This window comes from Macaca mulatta, chromosome 3 (genome assembly GCF_049350105.2).
Source record: "Macaca mulatta isolate MMU2019108-1 chromosome 3, T2T-MMU8v2.0, whole genome shotgun sequence".
NCBI classification, from domain to species: domain Eukaryota; kingdom Metazoa; phylum Chordata; class Mammalia; order Primates; family Cercopithecidae; genus Macaca; species Macaca mulatta.
In genome coordinates, this window is record NC_133408.1 from 106781539 (window position 1) to 106803898 (window position 22360).

Below are 22360 nucleotides of genomic sequence, written 5' to 3' on the forward strand. Positions count from 1 at the left end.
CTATTCATCTGACAAAGGTCTAATACCTAGCATCTATAAAGAACTTAAATAAATTTACAAGAAAAAAACAGCCCCATTAAAAAGTGGCCAAAGGACAAGAACAGACACTTCTCAAAAGAAGACATATAGGCAGCCAACAAACATATGAAGAATACCTCAACATCACTGATAATTAGAGAAATGCAAATCAAAACCACAATGAGATACTATCTCACATAAGTCAGAATGGCTATTATTAAAAAGTCAGAAAACAACAGATGCTGGTGAGATTGTGGAGAAAAAGGAATGCTCTTAGACTGTTGGTGGGAGAGTAAATTAGTTCAACCATTGTGAGAGACAGTGTGGCAATTCCTCAAAGACCTAGAGGCAGAAATACCATTTGACCCAGCAAATCGTATTACTGGGTAAATGCCCAAAGGAATATAAATCATTATATTATACATGCATGTGTATGTTCATATGTTCATTGCAGCACTGTTCACAACACCAAAGACATGAAATCATCATAAATGCCTATCAATAATAGACTGGATAAAGAAAATATGGTACATATATACCATGGAATACTGTGCAGCCATAAAAAGGAATGAGATCATGTCCTTTGCTGGGACATGGATAGAGTTGGATGTCATTATCCTTAGCAAACTAATGCAGGAACAGAAAACCAAATACTGCATCCTCACTTACAAGTGGGAGTTGAATTATAAGAATACCTGAACACACTTAGGGAATGACACATACTGGGGCCTATCAGAGGGTGGGGTGTGGGAGGAGGGAGAGCATCAGGAAGAATAGCTAATGGATGCTGGACTTAATACCTGGGCGATGAGATGATCTGTGCAGCAAAGCACCACGGCACACATTTAACTGTGTAACAAACCTGCACATCCTACACATGTACCAATGAACTTAAAGTTGGAATTTTTTAAAAGGGAGAGAGAAGTTATGAGATGTGGTTAGATTCTGAATATGTTTTTAAAGTGAAGCCACAAGGAGTTGTTAATGATTTGAATATAAGATACATAAAAAGTAATGAGTATGAATTAATATAATTTTTTTCTGACAAAGTAAAGGATAGCTTTAAAATGTGATGAGAGGCTGGGTGCAGTGCTCATGCCTATAATCCTAGCTCTTTGGCAGGCTGAGGCAGGAGGATTGCTTGAGGCCAGGAGTTTGAGAACCACCTGGGAAACATAGCAAAATCACATCTCTAGTAAAAATAAGTTTTAAAAAGATTACCTGAGCATGGTGCCATGCGCTTATACTTCCAGCTACTCAGGAGGTTGAAGCAGGAGAATTGCTTGAGCCCAGGATGTTGAGGCTGCAGGAAGCCACACTCACAACACTGTATTCTAGCCTGGGCAACAGAGTGAGACCCTGTCTTGAAAAAAAAAATGCTGAGATAAGGAAACCTGCAGAATAAAATAGATTTGAGGAAGGAAATGAAGAACTGGCTTTGGGTATGTTAAATGTGAGGTGTCTATTAAACATTCACATGGAGATAGTGAAATGACAAATGGATTTATAGTAGAGGTTCAGGAAAGAGGTCCAACTTAGATAAATAAATTTGGAAATCATCAGCACAGAAATTATATTTGAAGTTATGAGACTAGATGAGGTTACCTAAGGTTGTATAAAGACCAAACCCTGAGGCTGAGGAGGCACCAGTAAAGAACGCTGAAAAGAAAACTGGTAAAGATAGGGGGTAGCAGCGAGAGAGTGTATCGATTAGCAATGAAATAACGGAGTAGTTACTTACAGTTGTCAGAAATGAAGAAGTCTCTGGTAAGACCATGACGGTGAGTAGCTGAGGTAGAGTGGGAAATAAAAAGCATATGATGTACAAAGAGAACCAAGTGAAAGCAGAGTTCTAGACACCAAAAAAAAAAAAAAAGGACTTCCAGAAAAAGGGAGTAGCCAACTGTGCAAATGCCGAGGGGTCAAGTAAGATGAAGACTTGAATGAACTGCTGGACCTCATTACACGGAGCAGTTACTTATGACTTTGAAAAGAAGTCTGTCAGTGGAGCAGTAGGGTCAAAAGTCTGGTTGGAATAAGTTTAAGAGAGAATGGAAGAAGAAAATTTAGAGTAAATGTGGAAAACTCTTTCTAGAAGGAACAGAGAAATGGAGTAGAAAGTAGGTCTAGAAACAAAACAGTTTTCTTTTTATAGGGATTTTCTTATTTTTAAAATATATCTCTGCATTTTCTTTTTCTGATGAAAGTGATTCAATAGAGAGGGAAAAGTTGCTGATGCTGGAGAGAAAAGGAAGGAATTGCTATCTTTGAGTAGGTAAGAAAAGGATGCAATCTAGCCTTAAATAGAGATTAACCTTTAGAAACACAGATTTCATCCATAGAAGCAGGAGGAAAGGCAGAGTAAGATACAGGTAGCTTGATAAAAGTGGGGATGGGAGTTTGTGGAGGTTCTCTTCTGCTTATGTCTATTTTCAACTTCTTTTTTTTCTCTTATTGGTACAGATGGGGTTTTACCCTATTGCCCAGGCTGGCCTAGAACTCCTAGACTCATGCCTCAAGTGATCCTCTACCTCAGCCTCCCAAAATGCTGGGATTTGTGAGCCACCATGCTGGCCCTGATTGTGTCTATTTTCTAATGAAATAAAAGCAAAGTATCAACTAAGAATGCAAAATAGGGAGGAAGTGTTCAGGAGACTGGAAAAGTGAATAAACTATGGAATATAGTATATTTGCAGAGCAGCAATAAAGGCCCACTTGAGTGTAATTATCATGGATTTGGATGTTTTCCTCCAACCTTATTCAACTGCATGGTTATTTGAGCTATGTTGGCTGGATTTAACCATGACTGGTTTGGATTTTGCCAGGATAGTGTGATTGAGAGACATTAGGGCAGGAGAATTCAGGGGATATAAAAGTGACTCATTAATATTTTACTATAATAGCTAAACTGGGTAAGGAGGGAAGTGAAGACATGAAGAAATTGAGAGGCAGTAAAAAGGCAATGACATCAATGGATTGCTCAGCCAGATGGGGTCAAAGATTTTTGAAGTGTGAGTAGTTGAGTAAGTGAGCTAGAAAGATAGGAGGTAGCAGCAATAATATAATGGTTAGAAGTGAATTAATGTAATGGGGGTACTTACTTACAGTTACTGGAAATGAAGAGGTCTAGGGTAAGACCAGTGGGGTCAGTAGCTGAGGTAGGGTGAACTTGAGGATCACTATAAGAGAAGAGGTCACATAATTAAGGCTTTAGAAGAATCATCTCTATGGCTATTGAAAGCACTAAAAATTGTTACGGAAGTGGTGTTGGACAGAGTGATAGTGTGCCAAGAGCTCTGTGAAGGAGTGGCCAGGGGTCTGGGGATGACTACAAGTTTGTGTGATTATGTGACTTTTCTCACATAATTCTCACAGTGACTCTAGAGATATTGCAGTTATTATCTCCATTTAACATACAAGGCAGCTGACAGATTAAATAACTCATCTAACGTATGGTAAATATGCAATCTCTTGTTTGGGAAAATAGTATTCATGCTGAACACCCCAAGGATGAATTCATACTTAGCTTTCAGTACCACACTAATAAATAACAATATATAATTATTTCCAGTCTCCTATTATTCTATAAGGATGAATAATCCAATCTCACAACTCTAAAATTTGATGGGCAGAGAATTTTAAAAGAATAGGAAGGTTCTGAATAACTGAAAGGGAAAAGACTGCCCTGAGGAGAAAGGAAAAGGGCAATGTATTAGTCCGTTCTCACACTGCTATAAAGAATGACCTGTGATTTATAAAGAAAACAGGTATAATTGGCTCACAGTTCTGCAGGCTATACAGGAAGCATGGCTGGGAGGCCTCAGGAAACCTACAATCATGGTGGAGGGTGAAGGGGAAGCCAGCATGTTCTACAGGGCTGGAGCAGGAAGAATAGAGTGCAGGGGGAAGTGCCACACACTTTTAAACAACAGATCTGATGAGAACTCACTATCATGAGAACAGCAAGGGGGAAATCTGCCCCCATGGTCCAATCACCTCCCATCAGGCCCCTCTGCCAACATTAGGGATCACAATTTGATATAAGATTTGGGTAGGGACACAAATCCAAACCATATCATTTTGCCCCTGACCCCTCTCAAATCTTACGTCCTTCTAACATTTCAAAATACAATCATGCCTTCCCAATAGACCCCCAAAGTCTTAACTCATGCCAGCATTAACTTAAAAGTTCACAGTCCAAAATCTCATCTGAAACAAGGCAAGTCCCTTCCACCTATGAGCTTGTAAAATCAAAACCAGTTGTTACTTCCAAGATACAATTTGGGTACAAGCATTAGCTAAATACTCCCATTCCAAAAAAGAGAAATTGGCCAAAAACAAAGAGACTACAGGCCCCATGCAAGTCTGAAACCCAGCAGGGCTGTCATTAAATATTAAAGCTCCAAAATCATCTCCTTTGACTTCATGGCTCACATCCAGGTAATACTGATGCAAGTGGTGGGCTCCCAAGGCCTTGGGAAGCTCCTCCCCTGTTGCTCTGCAGTGTACAGACCCCTTTGCTGCATTCATGGGGTGGCACTAAGTGCATGCAGCTTTTCTAGGCACACAGTGCAAGTCAATGGTGGATCTACCATTCTGGGATCTGGAGGACAGTGGCCCTCTTCTTACAGCTCTACTAGGCAGGACCCCAGTGGAGACTCTGTGGGGGCTCTCCAACACACACATTGCCCCTCCAAACTGCCCTAGTAGAAGTTCTCCAGTAGAGCTCTGCCCCTACAGCACACTTTTGCCTGGACATCCAGGTGTTTCCATAGATCTTCTGAAATCTAGACAGAGGCTCTGAAGCCTGAATTCTTGCCCTCTGTGCACCTGCACGCTTAAAACCACATGGAAGCTATCAAGGCTTATTGCACCCTCTGGAGCAGCAGCCTGAGGCGTATCTGGAGTACTCTTAGCTACAGATGGAGCTGGAGTGGCTGGGATACAGGGAGCAGTGTCCCAAGTTTGCACAGGGCAGCAGGGCCTTGGGTCCAGCCAGCAAAAGCATTCTTCCCTCCTAGGCCTCTAGGCCTGTGATGGAAGGGGCTGCTGTGAAGGTCTCTGAAATGTCTTCAAGGCATTTTCCCCATTCTGTTGGCCATTAACATTTGGCCCCCCTTTAATTATGCAAATTTCTGTAACCACTTGAATTCCTCCCCAGAAAATGAGTTTTTCTTTTCTACCACATGGTCAGGTTGCAAATTTTCCAAACTTTTATGCTATTTCCCTTTAAAATGTAAGTTCCAGTTTCAGACCATCTCTTTGTGAATGCATCTGACCATATGCTGTTAGAAGCAGCTGTTAGAACAGCTTTTGCTGTTCGAAAACAGACCACATTTTGAATGCTTTGCTGCTTAGAAATTTCTTCCACCAGATATCCTAAATCATCACTCTCAAGTTCAAGATTCATCTCCAGCCACCTCCTAAGAATACAGCCACTAGGAGGAGCCTGAGGAAAATCCGGGTTCTCTTAGTGAGGGAAGGGGAAAAAGCATTCATTTGGTAGTCAACCAAGAGAGGTATGAAGGTGTTTTTGTCTCAGATGCCACTGCTACATATATAACATCATTGGAAATACCACTTTACACTAACGTGATTTCCCATAAATGATGAATACTTTATTACTATTTTTTTTAAGTATGGCTAAATGTTAAAGGAACTTTATTCTAGCAGAAGCCCCTGACTGAGGTCAACTTAAGGTTTTGCAAAGAGAAAAAAAAAAACAAGGTAAAATTGAGAAAACCATGTGACTTGAGGAATTTTAATATCTGGTTTAGAGACAGAAATAAGTAGGTGAAGGACAAATATAACAGGGAGCTACTGTTTAGGTCATCAGATACATAACGTGGACAAGGGTGGAGGGAGAGAAGGATTTTCCGCCAATAGAAGATGCATGCAGATCACAGGCAGGAATGTCAACTCATAAGGTAAAGACCATTCAAAGCAGAAATAAAATTAAAGTGATATGGTCTTACCACTGCTGGTTTTGATAGAATAATTAAAAAAACAAAAACAGCCGAGCATAGTGGCTTATGCCTGTAATCCCAGCATTTTGAGAGGACGAGGCGGTGGATCACCTGAGGTCAGGAGTTCGAGACCAGACTGGCCAACATGGCAAAAACCATCTCTACTAAAAATATAAAAAAATTAGCTGGGTGTGGTGGTGTGCGCCTGTAATCCCAGCTACTCGGGAGGCTGAAGCAGGAGAATCGTGTGAACTCAGGAGGCAGAGGTTGCAGTGAGCCGAGATTGTGCCACTGCACTCCAGCCTGGGTGACAGCTAGGCTCTGTCTCAAAGCAAACAAACAAACAAAACAAAACAAACTGAAGCATCTCTGTATAATATAACATGAATTTAAGAGTTAAAGGAGGAAAAATAGTAAAGAAAAACTGACGAATTTATAGGAAAGAATAATGTTGCAATATCTACAGAGAAAAAAACTGTGGTGTACTAAAACTGTCAAAAGCAAGCAATCAAGGCCAGGCACAGTGGCTCAGGCCTGTAATCCCAGCACTTTGGGAGGCTGAGGCAGGTGGATCGCTTGAGCCCAGGAGTTCAAGACCAGCCTGAGCAACATGGCAAAACCTCATTTCTACAAAAAAATATTTTAAAAATTAGATAGGCATGGTGACATGCACCTGTAGTCCCAGCTACTGGGGAGGCTGAGGTGGGAGAATCAGCTAAGCCCGAGAGGTCAAGGCTGCAGTGAGCCATGATGGTACCACTGCATTCTCGCTTGGGTGACAGAACAAGAGCCTGTCTTAATAAATAAATAAATAAATAAATAAATAAATAAATAAATAAATAAGGTAAGCAATCAAGAAAAGAAACAACCACAAGAATCTCAGGAGAGGAAGTCCTCATCTAGTACTTGTCTTCTTTTTCTTTACCAATATAATACACATTACCCTACATTATACGTAATTGTACAGTTTTCTTAGTTTTCCTTGTAAGTATCCAAGCCCTTTGAAGGCAGGCACTATCAGGGACTGGGTCATTTTGTTAAATCCCTTGCAGCATCTAACCTAGGCCCTCTAGCAATACTGTTGTTCATATATTTGTTGAATTGAAAGAAGCACTACAAAGATGTTAAGGAGGGAGGGACTTCTGTGACCCAAGAAATTCCAGTCAGGGAAAGAGTCCCTGAAGGAAAAAAGGGGAAGGATAAATCTGTAAAACGAGATTTAAATTACAGGTGATCAGAACAAGAAAGAAGCTTTATTTTGGGAGTATTAGCTCCAGAGAATGAAGAAGATTTAGGGATTAAATAAATTCATCCAAAGAATATGAAAGATAGTTAAGTTGTAGGGGGTATAAGCACAATTATCTCTGAACTTCTTCTAAATCGTATTAAACATCATTATTTCTATTTCTGTTCCTTATACCTTTCCTAGAAATCAGAAATGAAGAGAGAGCTCAGACAAAGTACTCAAAGTCAGGCACAGGTGGGAATTAAATGAGGATCTGCAACTCCTCTCAGCATGGAGGCAGCACACATATATAATTAAAGCGTACATTTGTCTGATGCTTAATAGTTTAAAAGTCTTTCCATATGTGATATCTTACTTATTGGAGAAGGATTAAAGGAGGATATCAGTGTGGTTAGGTCAGGTAAATCTCTGTCTTTATGTTTACTTTATGCACCCGTTGTGACACTGCTGATTGTTTGCATTCTTACTTCTCTCTCTCTCTCTCTCTCTCTCTCCATATATATATATATATATATATATATATATATGCATTACCTAATATGCTGGTAATGAATTGTTGTGATATAGACTATTACATGTAACTGAAATATTCCCAGTTCTTTAAAGATTAATATGCTCTCTTTAACACCCAAAACTCCACCAGCATCATAAGCTCCTTCCCCAACAACCACCATCACCATTTACCCAGCAATTTCAGGACCCCACAAAGAAGGTATTCCCCTTTGTGACACTCATAGCAAAGGAGGCTTGGGCTGGGAAATGTTTGAGTTAACAAAGCATTCTTTCAGTTCACACCAACAGTTTTTCCCTCCATAACCAAACAAGCCCTGTGCGGTGCATGTAAAGTGGAGGATGTGAATACAGTAACCCCCTACAAACCTCAGGTTTGTCCTGAAATGGACAAGATCAAGTTCTTAGGGAAGGAAAGGAGTTGAGGGAGGCAGAAGGGATATAATAAACATGACCTAAAATGTCTTTCACTGATTCTATGATGCACATTTTTCCCTCGTATTTTAATATCTTTGAAAGTGAGATGGGTCTCTCATTTGTGGTCTGCCAACAGGCAGGTCTGTTATAGTTATTATTGCCCATACATCTCCAGCAAAACTTGCAGAATGTATATCATTAGTGTAGAGAAAATTCTCAAAGATAATAATGGAGCCTTCTTTTAAGAAATGCTGCGTCATTTATGCTTTTAAGGGTACAGAACGTATTGGTCGAAAATTGTTGACTCATGGTATATTAGTTATCTATTACTGCATAACAAATGACCCCAAAATGTAGCAGTTTGAAACAACAAACATTTATTCATTTCTGTTGGTCAAGAATCTAGGACCAGCTTAGTTGGGTTTGCCAGTTCAGGGTCTCTCATGAGATGTAGTCAAAATGTTGGCTGGAGCTGCAGCCATCTGAATACTTGACTGGGCTGGAGGACCACTTCCAAGCTCACTTAGGTGGCTATTGCCCAGATACCTGAGTTCCTCTCCATATTGGGCCTCTTGATAGGATTATGTATGACATAGTGTCCGGCCTCCCTGAAGCAAATAATCCAAGAGAACAACTAAGAGGGAAGCCACTGTGACGTTTTACGACCTAGTGCCTGAAATCACAGCTGTCACATCCACTTTATGCTATTCATTAGAAGCCAGTCATTAAGTCCCTGCCACACCCAAGTGGAGAGGAATTAGGCTCCATTTATTGAAGGAAGGAGTATAAAAAAATTTGTGAACATAGTTTTAAAACTACCACTCGTGGGCAAAAACATGATAAGGTTATCACTGGCCGGGCATGGTGGCTCATACCTATAACCCCAACACTTTGAGAGGCTGAGGCAGGAGGATCACTTGAACCCAAGAGTTTGAGACCAGCCTGGAAAACATGGTGAGACCCTGTCTTTACAAAAAATTTAAAAATAACTAGGCATGGTGTTGTGCACCTACAGTCCCAGCTACTCAGGAGGCTAGGGTGGGAAGATCACTTGAGCCCAGGAGGTCAAGGCTGCAGTGATTTGAGATCATGCCACTGCACTCTACTCTGGGCAACAGAGTGAAACTCTGTCTCAAAAACAAACAAACAAACAAACAAACAAACAAAAAGTCACTGATGTGAAGAAACTATTTCATTTATATATGTATATATTTTAAATTGGGACATAATTGTATGTATTGTGTAATGATCAAATCAGGGTAATTGACACATCCATCACTGCAGATATTTACCATTTATTTGTGTAGAGAACATTCAAAATCCTCTCTTATAGCTATTTTAAAATATACCATAATTTATTGTTAATTATAGCCACTCTGCTGTGCTATAGAATTTATTACTCTTACCTAACTTTAATTTTGTATCAATTAACCAATCTCTCTATCCCTCCCCCAACCCTCTACCGCCCCCCCGCCAGCCTCTGGTAACCTCCATTCTCCTCTCTAATTCTATGAGATCAACTTTTTAAACTCCCACATATGAGTGAGAATGTGCAGTGTTTTTCTGTGCTTAGCTTATTTCACTTACCATAATATCCTCCAGGATCATCCATGTTGCCAAAAATTACAAATCATTTTATTACAGCTAAATAATATTCCATTGTGTATATATACCACATTTTCTTTATCCATTCGTCCATTGATGGGCACTTTGGTTGATTCCATATTTTCGCTATTGTAAACAGTGCTGCAATAAACATGGGAGTACAAATATCTCTTCAACATTCTGATTTCCTTTCCTTTGAATATATACTCAGTAGTAGAATTGCTGAATTAAATGCTATTTCTATTTTTAGTTTTTTGAGGAACTTCCATACTGTTTTTTATAATGACTGTACTAATTTGCATTCCTACCAACAGTATATAAGAGGCCTTCTTTTTCTGCATCCTTGTCAGCATTTGTTATTTTTTGTTTTTTTGATAACAGCCATTTTAACTGGGATGAGATGATATCTCATTGTCATTTTGACTTGCATTTTCCTGATGATTAGCGATGTTGAGTATTTTTTTCATACACCTGTTGGCCATTTGTATGTCTTCTCTTGAGAAATGTCGATTCAGATTATTTTGCCCATTTTTAAATCACATTATTTGCTTTTTGGCTGTTGGTTGAGTTCCTTATACATTTTGGATATGAATCCCTTACATGGATAGCTTGCAAATATTTTCTCCCATCTTTTAGGTTGTCTCTTCACTCTGTTAATTGTTTTCCTTTGCTCTGCAGAAGCCTTTTAGTTTAATATAATCCCATTTGTCTATTTTTGCTTTGTTAACTGTGTTTTTGAGATCTTATCCAAAAAATCTTTGCCTAGACCAATGGCTTGATGTGTTTCCCCCATGTTTTCTTCGAGTGATTTCACAGTTGTCGGTCTTACCTTTAATTCTTTAATCCATTTTGAGTTGATTTTTGTATATGGTAAGAGATAGGGGTCTAGTTTTATTCTTCTTCATATGGATAGTTTTCCCAGTACCATTTATCGAAGAGACTGTCCTTTCCCCATTTTATGTTCTTGAACTCCTGGCCTCAAGTGATCTTCCCACTGCAGGCTCCCAAAGTGCTGGGATTACAGGCATGAGCCACCACACCCGGCCTCCAGTTAAATATTATTGGAGCCTTTGTTGAAAGTCAGTTGGCTGTGAATATGTGGATTTATTTCTGGGTTCTCTATTCTGTTCCATTGGTCTGCACAGACTGTTTTTAGGCCAGTATCTTTCTGTTTGGGGTACTATAGCTTTGTAATATATTTCAACATCTGGTAGTGTGATGCCTCCCAGTTTTGTTCTGTTTGTTCAAATTGCTTTGGCTATTCAGGGTCTTTTGTGGTTCCATACAAATCTCAGCATTGTTTTTTCGGATTTCTGTGAGAATGTCGTTGGTGTTTTGATAGAGATTGCGTTGAATCCACAGATTGCTTTGGGTAATATATTTCACTTGTATTTCTAATGTAGAAAGAATTATATATGATAAAATATACCAATAAGTCTAACAGCTCTTTCATAAGTTTAAAAAAGCTTTTAAATGATATTAAAGTAGTGGATTACAGTGTAATTGGCAGAGTTTTTTAGTGGCATATGAAATAATCAATTGTGTCTTATATTCAATAAATACAGTTAACAGACGTTTTTGAAAAATCACTGAAAAGACAGTTTAGGAAGTAATCACATTTGTTGACGTAACAAACTAGCTGTAATCATTTCCCTTTCTCTGATTTGCCTTTTAAGATGGTTTGAGGTATCATAATCCACTGAAGCTGCATCTTACATACATTTTACAGGAATTTTTGAGTCAGTCTTAAGTATCCTGAAGTGAAATGACTTTACCACTTGCATTTTCCCTTGATTTTCATGTGTCTCAGCAAAATATGTAACTACATGGGCCTTTTTATTATCTTAATAATTAAAAGAATGGTTGTGGGATTGGGTTTTTCAACCCACATACTGGAAGTCTGAAGCATGGGCAGAGAATAAACACACCTACTCAGGGTGCACATTCTGGGACACCAGTATAACCACACTGGTTGGTTATTAAAATATTGAGATAATTCCATACAAGGAGGTAATTCCATACAAGAAACTTCTAGTTCCTGATTCCCATACTAACACTCCATGACCTCCCCAGAAGCCAGCAACTAAGGGGAGGGGAGGGAAATTGCTCTAGGACCTTCCTCCACTACTATGTCCAGCACCCCTTCTGACTGATGAATGCTGTGCTGTGTCCCTTATTAAATATTTTGACTGTTACTCCTTGTTTTAGTACATTCGGGTGGCTATAACAAAAATACAATTAACTGAGCAACTAATAAGCAACAAATTTATTTCTCACAGCTCTAGAGGCTGGGAAGTCCAAGATCAAGGTGCCCACAGACTTGGTGTCTCCTGAAGGCTCATTCTCTGGTTTACAGATGGCACCTTCTCTCTGCTTCCTCACATGGTAGAAAGAGCTAGCTGACTCTTTGGGGCCTCTTTACAAGTACACTAATCTCATTTATGAGGGCTCTGATTTCAGGACCTAATCCGATACCAAAGACCCAACCTCTTAATACTATGATATTGGAGATTAAGTTTCAACATACAAATTTTGGAGGGATGCAAACATTCAGACCATAGAACTCTTGTATTCATAATAATGAGAACCAATCATTGCTTTTATATTCTACTGTTTGAGGGGAATGAATGGAATTTGAATTGAATTTGTACCTCTCAGTTTGATATCTAAGTATGTCTAAATTTTGACTGATTGTTATAGATTTTTAAGAACAAAGCAATGTCCTCTGGGTTCAAAAAATGGATGTATTTTAAACCTAGTTATACTTCAGGCACAAAAACACTCAAGCAGGAGAGTTATTTGATTTAAAAAAATAACTATTTTGGAAGTATTCTGAACAATGCCAGAGTTAAATGACATCTTATATTTTTCTTAGTAAGAGACATAAATATTTAAATAATAAATCTGATCAATATTTCTATTAGAACAAAATATATAAACTGAAGAAAAATATTTTCTGAATATAATCTCTGGTGATTATCATCGCTTTTCACATAGCACTAATTCTTTAGAGAATTGTCAAAACCATGGATTCAAACAAACGATGGTTTAATAAAAATTAATATTTAAAAACATTTTAAAACAAGGTAACACTTTTCCTAAAAATATAGACTACTACTCATATCTGCAAAATGGTCAATTTAAAAAGTACTCTAGCTTTGCCCTTTTTTTCTTTAGGTTCATGTTTACATTTATAATTGGACACAAGAATAAAAGTACTTCCAGCTACTTATCAAATTGGTGGACATATTTATCAAATTGGTGGACATATTTACATAGACTTTTAGTTCAAATTGGCATCCACAATATTGTGAAAAACAGAGCAACACAAGGAGAAATTAGTTTTTTTCTATAGAACCCAAAACTCTGTTCTAGTCATAACCTACTCCATAAAAACGAAAATTTAGGCCAAGCACGGTGGCTCACGCCTGTAATCCTAGCACTTTGGGAGGCCGAGGTGGACAGATCACGAGGTCAGGAGTTCTAGACCAGCCTGGCCAAAATGGTAAAACCCTGTCCCTACTAAAAATACAAAAATTATCCAGGCACCTGCAGTCCCAGCTACTTGGGAGGCTGAGACAGAAGAATCGCTTGAACTGCAACCCCAGGAGGCAGAGGTTTCAGTGAGCCAAGATCGTGCCACTGCACTCCAGTCTGGGCAACAGAGCAAGACTCCATCTCAAAAAAAAAAAAAAGAAAAGAAAAGAAAAAGAAATTTAAATAAAGTTATAAATGATAATCAGAATAGGGTTTAATTTTCTAACAATTTTATGTCTGTCCACATAATTAGGGACAGTGAGAATAAGCAACTACAATGCCAAACCATAGTAACATAAATTTAATTCTGACTTATAAACTATAAACATATATGAAGCTCCACCTAACATGTACACACATATATTTCATGTATACATATATGAACTTGACAAAGAATAAGCTAACGTAAAGAGCTGCAAAAACATAAAATGGTTACATTAAAGTGGTAACCGTTTACAGTATTACTGAATTGGGTTGGAATCTTTTTTTCAGCTAGCTTATTGTTTGCCATTATTTTCCTCAACAGTGATTTTCTTTTCTCTTTCTTTTTTTTTTTTTTTTGAGACAGAGTCTCGCTGTCTCCCAGGCTGGTGCGATCTCAGCTCACTGCAAGCTCTGCCTCCCGGGTTCATGCCATTCTCCTGCCTCAGCCTCACAAGTAAGTGGGACTACAGGTGCCCGCCAGCACGCCCGGAAAATTTTATGTATTTTTAGTACAGATGGGGTTTCACCGTGTTAGCCAGGATGGTCTCGATCTCCTGACCTTGTGATCCACCCGCCTTGGCCTCCCACAGTGCTGGGATTACAAGCGTGAGCCACTGTGCCCAGCACTCAACAGTGATTTTCAAACTTGTTCAGGTGACCAAATACTTGGAAGCCATAATACCCTTTACATAGCACCGTGAATTACTGATGTGTTTAATTCCAGCATAACATTATACAAGCAAGGAACAATTTTACCAGCAGAAAATATAACTTTATTATGGTTCCACATCTAAACATCTAAAAAATACTACTACTATACATAAAATATTTATGAAACCACACTTCATAGCAGGATAATAAATAACAAAATTTGAACCAAGCCAACCATCTAGAAAGACATGATTCAAAGACAAACTGGCGTTTATGACAACTGCTCGTTTAATTTCCTCCTCTTCCCTATAATTTGCTTTTGTCTGATCTTAATACTCACATATGATTTCTTAAGTCCCTGACCCTGACTTGAAACCTGTTATCTTAACTCGCTTCAGATTACCTGAGCCTGGGCTCCTCCCCGTAGATATGGTCTGAATGGACTCCAGTATCTCTGCAACTGCTGACCTGCCCATTCCTAGGCATAGGGCAAATGGATCTCAAGGAACTCCAGAAATCCAGCTGAGGTTGGGATGCAAGAAGGCAGAGTTAGCATAGGAAAGAAAAACGGCATCCCTTGGGCCTGAATCTGGCACACAATAAGTGCTCAATAAATGTATTGATTGGAAAAAGCATCTCCAACAAAGGTGAGCTTGGGAATGAGGAGAGCAGCTCAGTTAAGAACAGGATCTGAAGCAAAGGTAGGAGTTAAATGGGCAAGAAGGCTGTAACTGGACAAATGGACAACTGAAGCTACAGCCAGCAGAGATGCCTCAGCCTTGCAGGGCATTATAAGTTTAGACATTTATTCTATATCCTATCTTATTTCACAAAGAATCTAAAAAGCAAAGTAAAAGTAGAGCATCTTATTATCCTTTTCTGAACCAAGTCTGAGAGGAAGTTGTCTAAGAAACTTTTGAACACCAAATTGCATGTTTTCTTTTTGTGGCTGCAATTTGGTAGGTAGCTGAAAAGAGGGGTACTTTTGCCCTGTATGCCTGGGTTTATTTAACAAATATATTTCTAAATATAGAGAATGCTTTTAAATATAGAAAATCATCCACACATATATCCACAAAAGTTAGTGAACAACATATGAGCAGCTGTTTTTCAGTAATTGGTTTGCTTCTTGTTCACTGGTTTGCTTCTCTGCTATCACTTTGAGGTAGGCAAATAATAATTGTAATTAATGTTTAAAAATTAGGAAATAGGCCAGGCGTGGTGACTCATGCTCGTAATTCCAGCACGTTGTGAGGCAGAGGTGGGCGGATCGCTTGAACCCAGGAGTTCAAGACCCACTAGGCATGGTGGTGTGGGCCTGGGTGACAGAGTGAGACCTTGTCTCAAGGAAAAAAAAAAAAAAAAGATTTAAACTTTTAATTTTTCTTAGAATTGGTAAAAGACTGTCATAAAATTTTGAGGTAGAGTATGGCAAAGTAGCTCACAGTTTGAGAAAAATACGTTTGAATTTGGAAATTCCCACTGAAATTTCATTTTTTAAATGGGACTTGAGAATTAACTTTTTGATGTATTGTTGCCCATTTTCAAGACATTTCAGCATTGGTCCAGCTGGGAACTATTCCATGCCCTCTGCTATGGTCTGAACAGTTGTGCCTCTCAAAAATTCATGTTGAAACCCAATTACCAATAATATTGCCAGTGATATTAGGAGGTGGAACCTTTGAGAAATGATTAGATCATGATAGTAGAGCTCTCATGAATGGGATTAGTGTCATTACAAAAGAGGCCCCAGAAAATTGTCTTGTCCCTTTCACCATGTGAAGACACAGCTAGACGTCACCATCTATGAACCAGTGAATGAACACTGAATCTGCCAGCATCTTGACCTTGGGATTCCTGGCTCCGGAAGTGAGAAATAAATTTGTTGTTTATATGCTACCTAGTCTAGTGTATCTTGTTATAGCAGCCCAAATGGACTAAGACACCCTCTGCCTTTTGGGTTAACTTATTAATAACAATGTATTAAACACAACTATGTGTTACTCAATACAGTTTTCTTATTTGATCTTAACAGACCTATGTATTATTCATAATGCTTAACATTAATAAGCATTGCTCTTTTATTCTACAAAGTAGAAAAACAGAGGTGCTGAAAGGTTCAATAACTTCCCACGGTTGTGTGCCTACTAAGTGGCTGAACCAGGAATCCAGCCTGAAATCGTCAAGACTCTCTGTTGATCTCTCTTGGCACGGTGCTTAGCTATTAACCAGGGAGATCAACCCTCTGCACTACAAATAGGCCTTTATGCTCTTCCTTCCCTCCCTCCCTTCCTTCCACTATTTCTACTTGAGATTACTCTCAGGTATCCAAAAATAAATTATTTCATTGCCACCTGTTATTAACAGTAACAGAGACCAAAGTTTATGCTAATCAGTCAATCTTAAAAGAATGGAAAATACATGCCTTAAAAGTCCTGCTACCGAATTACAGGATGATTGTGTGTATATTAAGCAGGCATTACTGTTCGGGCAGTAAATATAGCAATATATTATTCAGATTCACAAAGGAATAAAGTATTTCAAATTTGCTGTGACACTTGAAGTCTCTGCACCCTTATCATTAAGCATCTGAACTTTTAATTAAAAAATAAACAAATACTGTATATTTTTTCTATCAAGTTGTCATTACCAATGGCATTGTCAACCATACCCTATTAGTGTTGCTTTTAGCACTACTTCAACTTTCCTAACTACACCAACAGCTGTCAATTTTTAAGATGATTTATCCCTTTTTCTTTATGATTGTCTTGTTCATGTGGCTGAAATTCCTAAAAGTACAAGAACCAAACTATATTAAAAATTGAAAAACACAATGAAGTTTTCTAATTGCATTACCCTTTTTTCTGAGATAGAGTCTTGCTCTGTCGCCCAGGCTGGAGTGCAGTGGCGTTATCTCAGCTCACTGCAAACTCCACCTTCTGGGTTCAAGCAATTCTGCCTCAGCCTCCTGAGCAGCTGGGACTACAGGTGTGCACCACCACGCCTGCCTAATTTTTGTATTTTTAGTAGAGATGAGGTTTCACCATGTTGGCCAGGCTGGTCTTGAACTCCTGACCTCGTGTTCCACCCACCTCGGCCTCCCAAAGTGCTGGGATTACAGGCGTGAGCCACCATGCCTGGCCTGCATTATCCCTTTATACAATATCATCCTGATGCTTTCTAATGCGAATTTTTCAGGTAATTGAAGTGTATCTTTACTTTGGATAGAAAACATCTTTTGACAATTCCTGTCTTATTTGACAGAGTAACAAATTCTTTGATTCAGTCACTGTTATTAACAAATTATTTTACAAAGTTGTAACATAACTATGCCTTTAGGACATTGCTGTACAAGGTTCTCTATCCAAACACCTTATAGCCCCTGCTTACTACCTAAAACCTAGAGTCTTTGGAGTCTTCTGTCAGTGGGCCAGAGTACTTTTCTTGTGGCCTAACATCCTACCCCCGCCACCCTGGCCACCAAACCCTCGCTTTGCTACGTCTGTATCTGCTGTTGAGTTTGGAAGTGTGTTAGCTGAAGTTGTTACAATAATGTATTCATCACGTTACTAAAGGTCTTCATGAGATTTTTAGGGCTCTCCCAGGAGGAAAAGACAGTTTCTGCTTGTCGTCTTTGTGGCATCTATGTGGCCTATATTGCTTCTCAGTGATTCTGTGAGCTTAAATAATATTTTAATTATGTTCTTCGTTTTCAGGTCTTCCTACAATTTCCTAACATTGATTGCTTAAAATATTTAAGTAAAAAGTGTCTCTAAATCAAATTTTAATTTCCATAAATGTCTAGAGCAATGGCTACAAATTAACATGCAATTTGAATTGGTGTTCTTTGGCGGTATGTTCAGATAAATGGTGACCAGATCTCAATACGAGGAATTATGAAGGGTTGCCAATGTGTTCTCCAGTGAGAAGCATTTAACTCTCCAGTGTTCATGATAAGAAGGGTTGATAGTTCAAATAATTTATTGCTGTTTTATAGTATACATAATTAAATGAAACATGTTAAACTCAAGGGAATTTTTAATAGGTTACTTGCAATTGTTATTGCAGGCAACAACTTGTACATGATTTTATTTCCAAATCCACAAAAAACAAATTTTATACAAATCAGCACTGTAAAAATGTCAATTACAGCCCCAGAGGCTTTGCTGGCAGAATAATTGTCTAAATTCTAGAATATGGGAAACAGGTTTTTTTCTGGATTCTTCTTTTTTTTTTCATTTTTTTTTTTTTTTACAAAAAAAATTTACAAGTGAAATGTTACTACAAAACTTTTTATAAGGAATTTTTGCAAAACATTTACATTTTACCATCAACTATTTCTGTTTTAAAATCATTATGTAGATTTAATACCCTATGCTGCACATCAATTTATGTGGGATGACAACTTAGTGACATGCATAAAAAAACACCACAAGGCATTAAAATGGAGACTTAAATACAAATATTGTTGCAATAAAACAGTTATAAAATTGAAAAATAGGACCTAAACATCATGCTTATCTAAGTTTGACAAATTAACTTTTTCTCCTAGATTACACATTTTTATTACTGCTCTCATGAGAGTGTGATAAATAATGACTTAACATCAAGTTCTAATGTAATCAGCAACACATACACAAACCTAACCAAAGAAAGTATACTGTAAGAAAAAACTATTCTAACACTGGAGTTTTACCATGATAAATACATAGCTTTGCACTGATAATTACAATAAAGAAAAGTTTTATAACGGTGGTAAAGGGAATGAACAGTGAAATGCCATTAAACAAGACTCTACTGCACATCTGTGCCCTATTACTTATAACAGCTATATCCCACTGAGTCAAATAAAGGACACTGAAATTTACGATTCTTCTAAAGACAGAAAAGTAGACTCAGAATGGTATGCAGAACAGACTGTCAAAATATTTCTAATTTCAGTGGTGAAATGTGCACCTGCTAACACAAATTAACATATTTTATATGCTATAAAGCTATCCAGATTCATTTGATAAATTTATAATAGGCCTCATTGTTGATTAAAAAATAACTTCCATTTCTAATGGACATACATAGGTTTGCATTAGAACTGGTTCATGGAATAATGATGCAGAGTGTTCATACTTGGTATTAACAACAACAAAAAGTGTCACTCTGAGGAAACATGATTAAAACATTAAGAAAGTTTCTTTGCGTAAAAAAATTTATAGCACTGATTGTGTAGCATAATGATAGATAAAATATATATTTGATGTTTCAGCTCCTATATAATAAAATTAAAATTAACACTACCAAATGCTCCTCTGTACCAAACAAAACAACAAACCAATTCTGATGTTTTAAAGCCAGATACATCAGTTGTTAAGAGTACATTAAATAAAATATACAAAACAATTTACAAAATCCAACTAAAATTTAAAGACTCTGTTACAAGTCTACAAAAGCTTTAAGAAACTTGAAATTTATAACCACAGTGTAAAAATTTTTTTTCCTTTAATCTCAAAGCTTTTTTATACAAACTGAAAGCACAAAAGACCTTCAGTTTTATATAACGCTACAAAGGGCTGGCCTAAAGTGTACATAGTGTAAACAGTGATCATTACAGTATTTCTCCTTCATCAAAAATACAAGAAACATCACAATTTTGGAAGATAATTCGCATGAGTAGTACTTTTCCTGAAATTATAGAGAATGCACAAGAAAACACGTACCTATATTCAAACAGTCCCCAAAGTAATGATGTTAATAAATTGAGCAGGTAGGTAAAACCTTTAGTTTTCAAATGGTCAATTTCACTGATTATGATTCTGTGTAAATACTTTTTTAAAACATAAAATATCCTTATTAATATTTAAGTTACTGGTATAATCCAGATTTTTTCATATGAAACTTTTGGCCATCTTTCCTAACACCACCATTTCCTAGCCGGGCACGGTGGCTCATGCCTGTAATCCCAGCACTTTGGGAGGCCGAGGTGGACGGATCACCTGAGGTCAGGAGTTTGAAACCAGCCTGGCCAACATGGCGAAACCCTATCTCTACTAAAAATACAAACATTAGCCAGTGGTGGTGGTGGGCGCCTGTAATCCCAGCTACTCAGGAGGTTAAGACAGGAGAATCGCTTGAACCCGGGAGGCAGTGTTTGCAGTGAGCTGAGATCGTGCCACTGCACTCCAGCCTGGGCAAGAGTGCGAGACTCCATCTCAAGAAAAAAAGACCCTTTCCTGTAAGACCCTTGCATAAACCATATATTTTTTTCTTTAGTCACTTACTTCACTGAAAATTATTCTGCCTTTTCAAAAATAAAAGTTTTGCTTCATAATATATCTATTATATATTAGGCTAATTTTTAGGGAAAATTCAGTTATTGATGTAACATAAAAACATTACTGTGTTATAATTTCTAATTACCTTCTAACACAGCACTAGAAATAAAATGGGACTGGCCAATTTTTAGTAGAGGAAAACAAGAATTACAATGTAGTTAAAAGATAATTTTCTGCTGGCCTTGGAAAAAAGTATAATTCTTTCTTTGGCTACCAGGTCAAAGCATAAAGAATTCTGCACATTGTCAACATAACTCATATTTACAAAATACGAAACTACAGAACAATTTACACTCTATGCAAATATTTCCAATATAAACATATTAAATGAAATTTTGTGGTTCAACCTACGGTTAGGAATATAATCAATCCTAACTTCAGAACATTGCATGTTAAGATGCCTCATTTTATTTTTCTGAAGCTATGATGAGTTTTGTTTTAACATTTTTTCCCCAGCATTTTCCTAAGGTGTCAACCTTAAATTTAACCTAAGATTTAACTCTAAGTTCCTCTTGTGTCTCCAAATGGAGAAAGTAATTGGACTTCACTGATTGTCTGCATACACACTACTATAATGTAGTGGTAATAAAGATCTGAGATGTATCTCAGATTACTGTTTTGGAACTTACCTAATTCAGCTGTTGAAGAATTTCTAACATTTAGAAAAGACGGCCAAAACTATTTTCGGTTGATTTTCCAAAAATCAAGCTAAGGAAATACGGTATTATCCCTATCATCAGTTAACTATCTGTTTTCTGTGCTATAGAGAAAAAGAAAACACGTAAATTGTTACTGACTGAATTTATAACAAAGTATTTTCAAAGAAAATAAGTTCAATTAAGGTCCAGCCTGCAAACTACTAAGGTCTTTTTAAACATGTTAACAAATGATATTAAGAGATGGGAAGATTCTGTCTAAAGGTTATGTGATATATTTCCAAACAACTACAACTTATAGTATGGAGGAAATACTTTTCTGTTTCCAGTACATCAGTTTACTTTTTGTATTTTTTAAAATTCAACTCTTCATGTGTTGACCCCAAACCCTGGAATACTTAAAGAAGCCAAGAATGAAAACATAATTTCCTACTCTGTAATCCACTTGACCAGCCCATTTCCAGATTTCAAAGGTGTGTAAACAAGTGCAGCACTAGAGGTCTCTGTTATAAATAACTTTTCAGAATTCTTCCATGTTGGTTGAAACATTGGGAGTTGCTGGATTCGAATCTTGAGAAATGGCTGCAACTGTGACAATTCTTGGGGAGCCAAGCACCTCTGTAACAGATGAGTCCAGTTCTCCCGAGGTAACAATGGCAAGAGCTGTCCCACCACCTTTTTTATTCTGGTGCGTTTTGACATGTTTGGAGAGATGATCACTCCGCATAAACCTTTTAGAACATTCCGGGCATTCAAATCTCTTTTCACCTACATAGAAAAACAGTAAATGAAGTTATACACATTTTACTTAAGTGAAATTATAATTTTTAACAATCTTCCTTCTGGTCATATTATATATGAGTTTTTGTACAGTTTCACTAGTTGCAAAATATTTTATTTAAAAATGTTATGAAACAAGCAATGCAAAGAGAAAGACCACGTGATTGCAACAAAAAGACCTGAAGTTTAAGTCCTGCTTCTGCTATGAACTGGAAATAAAAGCTGGAGCAAGTAAATAGCCACCGGACCCTCAGTTTCCCATCTACAAAGCAAGAGGGTTTTTAGCAGGCAATTTAAAATATCTCTATCAGATGTAACAAATATATATAATGTTCAAGGCTCATGTCCACTGTTCTTCCAAACTGCTAACCTGGGTTTTAGTTTTAATCATGGTGGCATGAAATATCTTAGAACTATTTCAAATAAACTAAGTTAATAATTTAA

At 37.6% G+C, this 22360-nt stretch overlaps 1 protein-coding gene across 2 annotated transcripts in view; it reads right to left on the minus strand.

Annotated features, from left to right (window-relative positions):
* Positions 1 to 18174: 18174 nt before the first annotated feature.
* Positions 18175 to 22360, minus strand: part of SP4 (Sp4 transcription factor) — an 83762-nt gene continuing 79576 nt past the window's right edge. The window contains exon 6 of one of the 2 annotated variants that reach the window (XM_077995114.1): positions 18175 to 21904. In XM_077995114.1, the coding sequence (XP_077851240.1) occupies positions 21657 to 21904 (248 nt within the window). In that variant the 3' untranslated portion in view covers positions 18175 to 21656. 2 annotated transcript variants of the gene reach the window in all.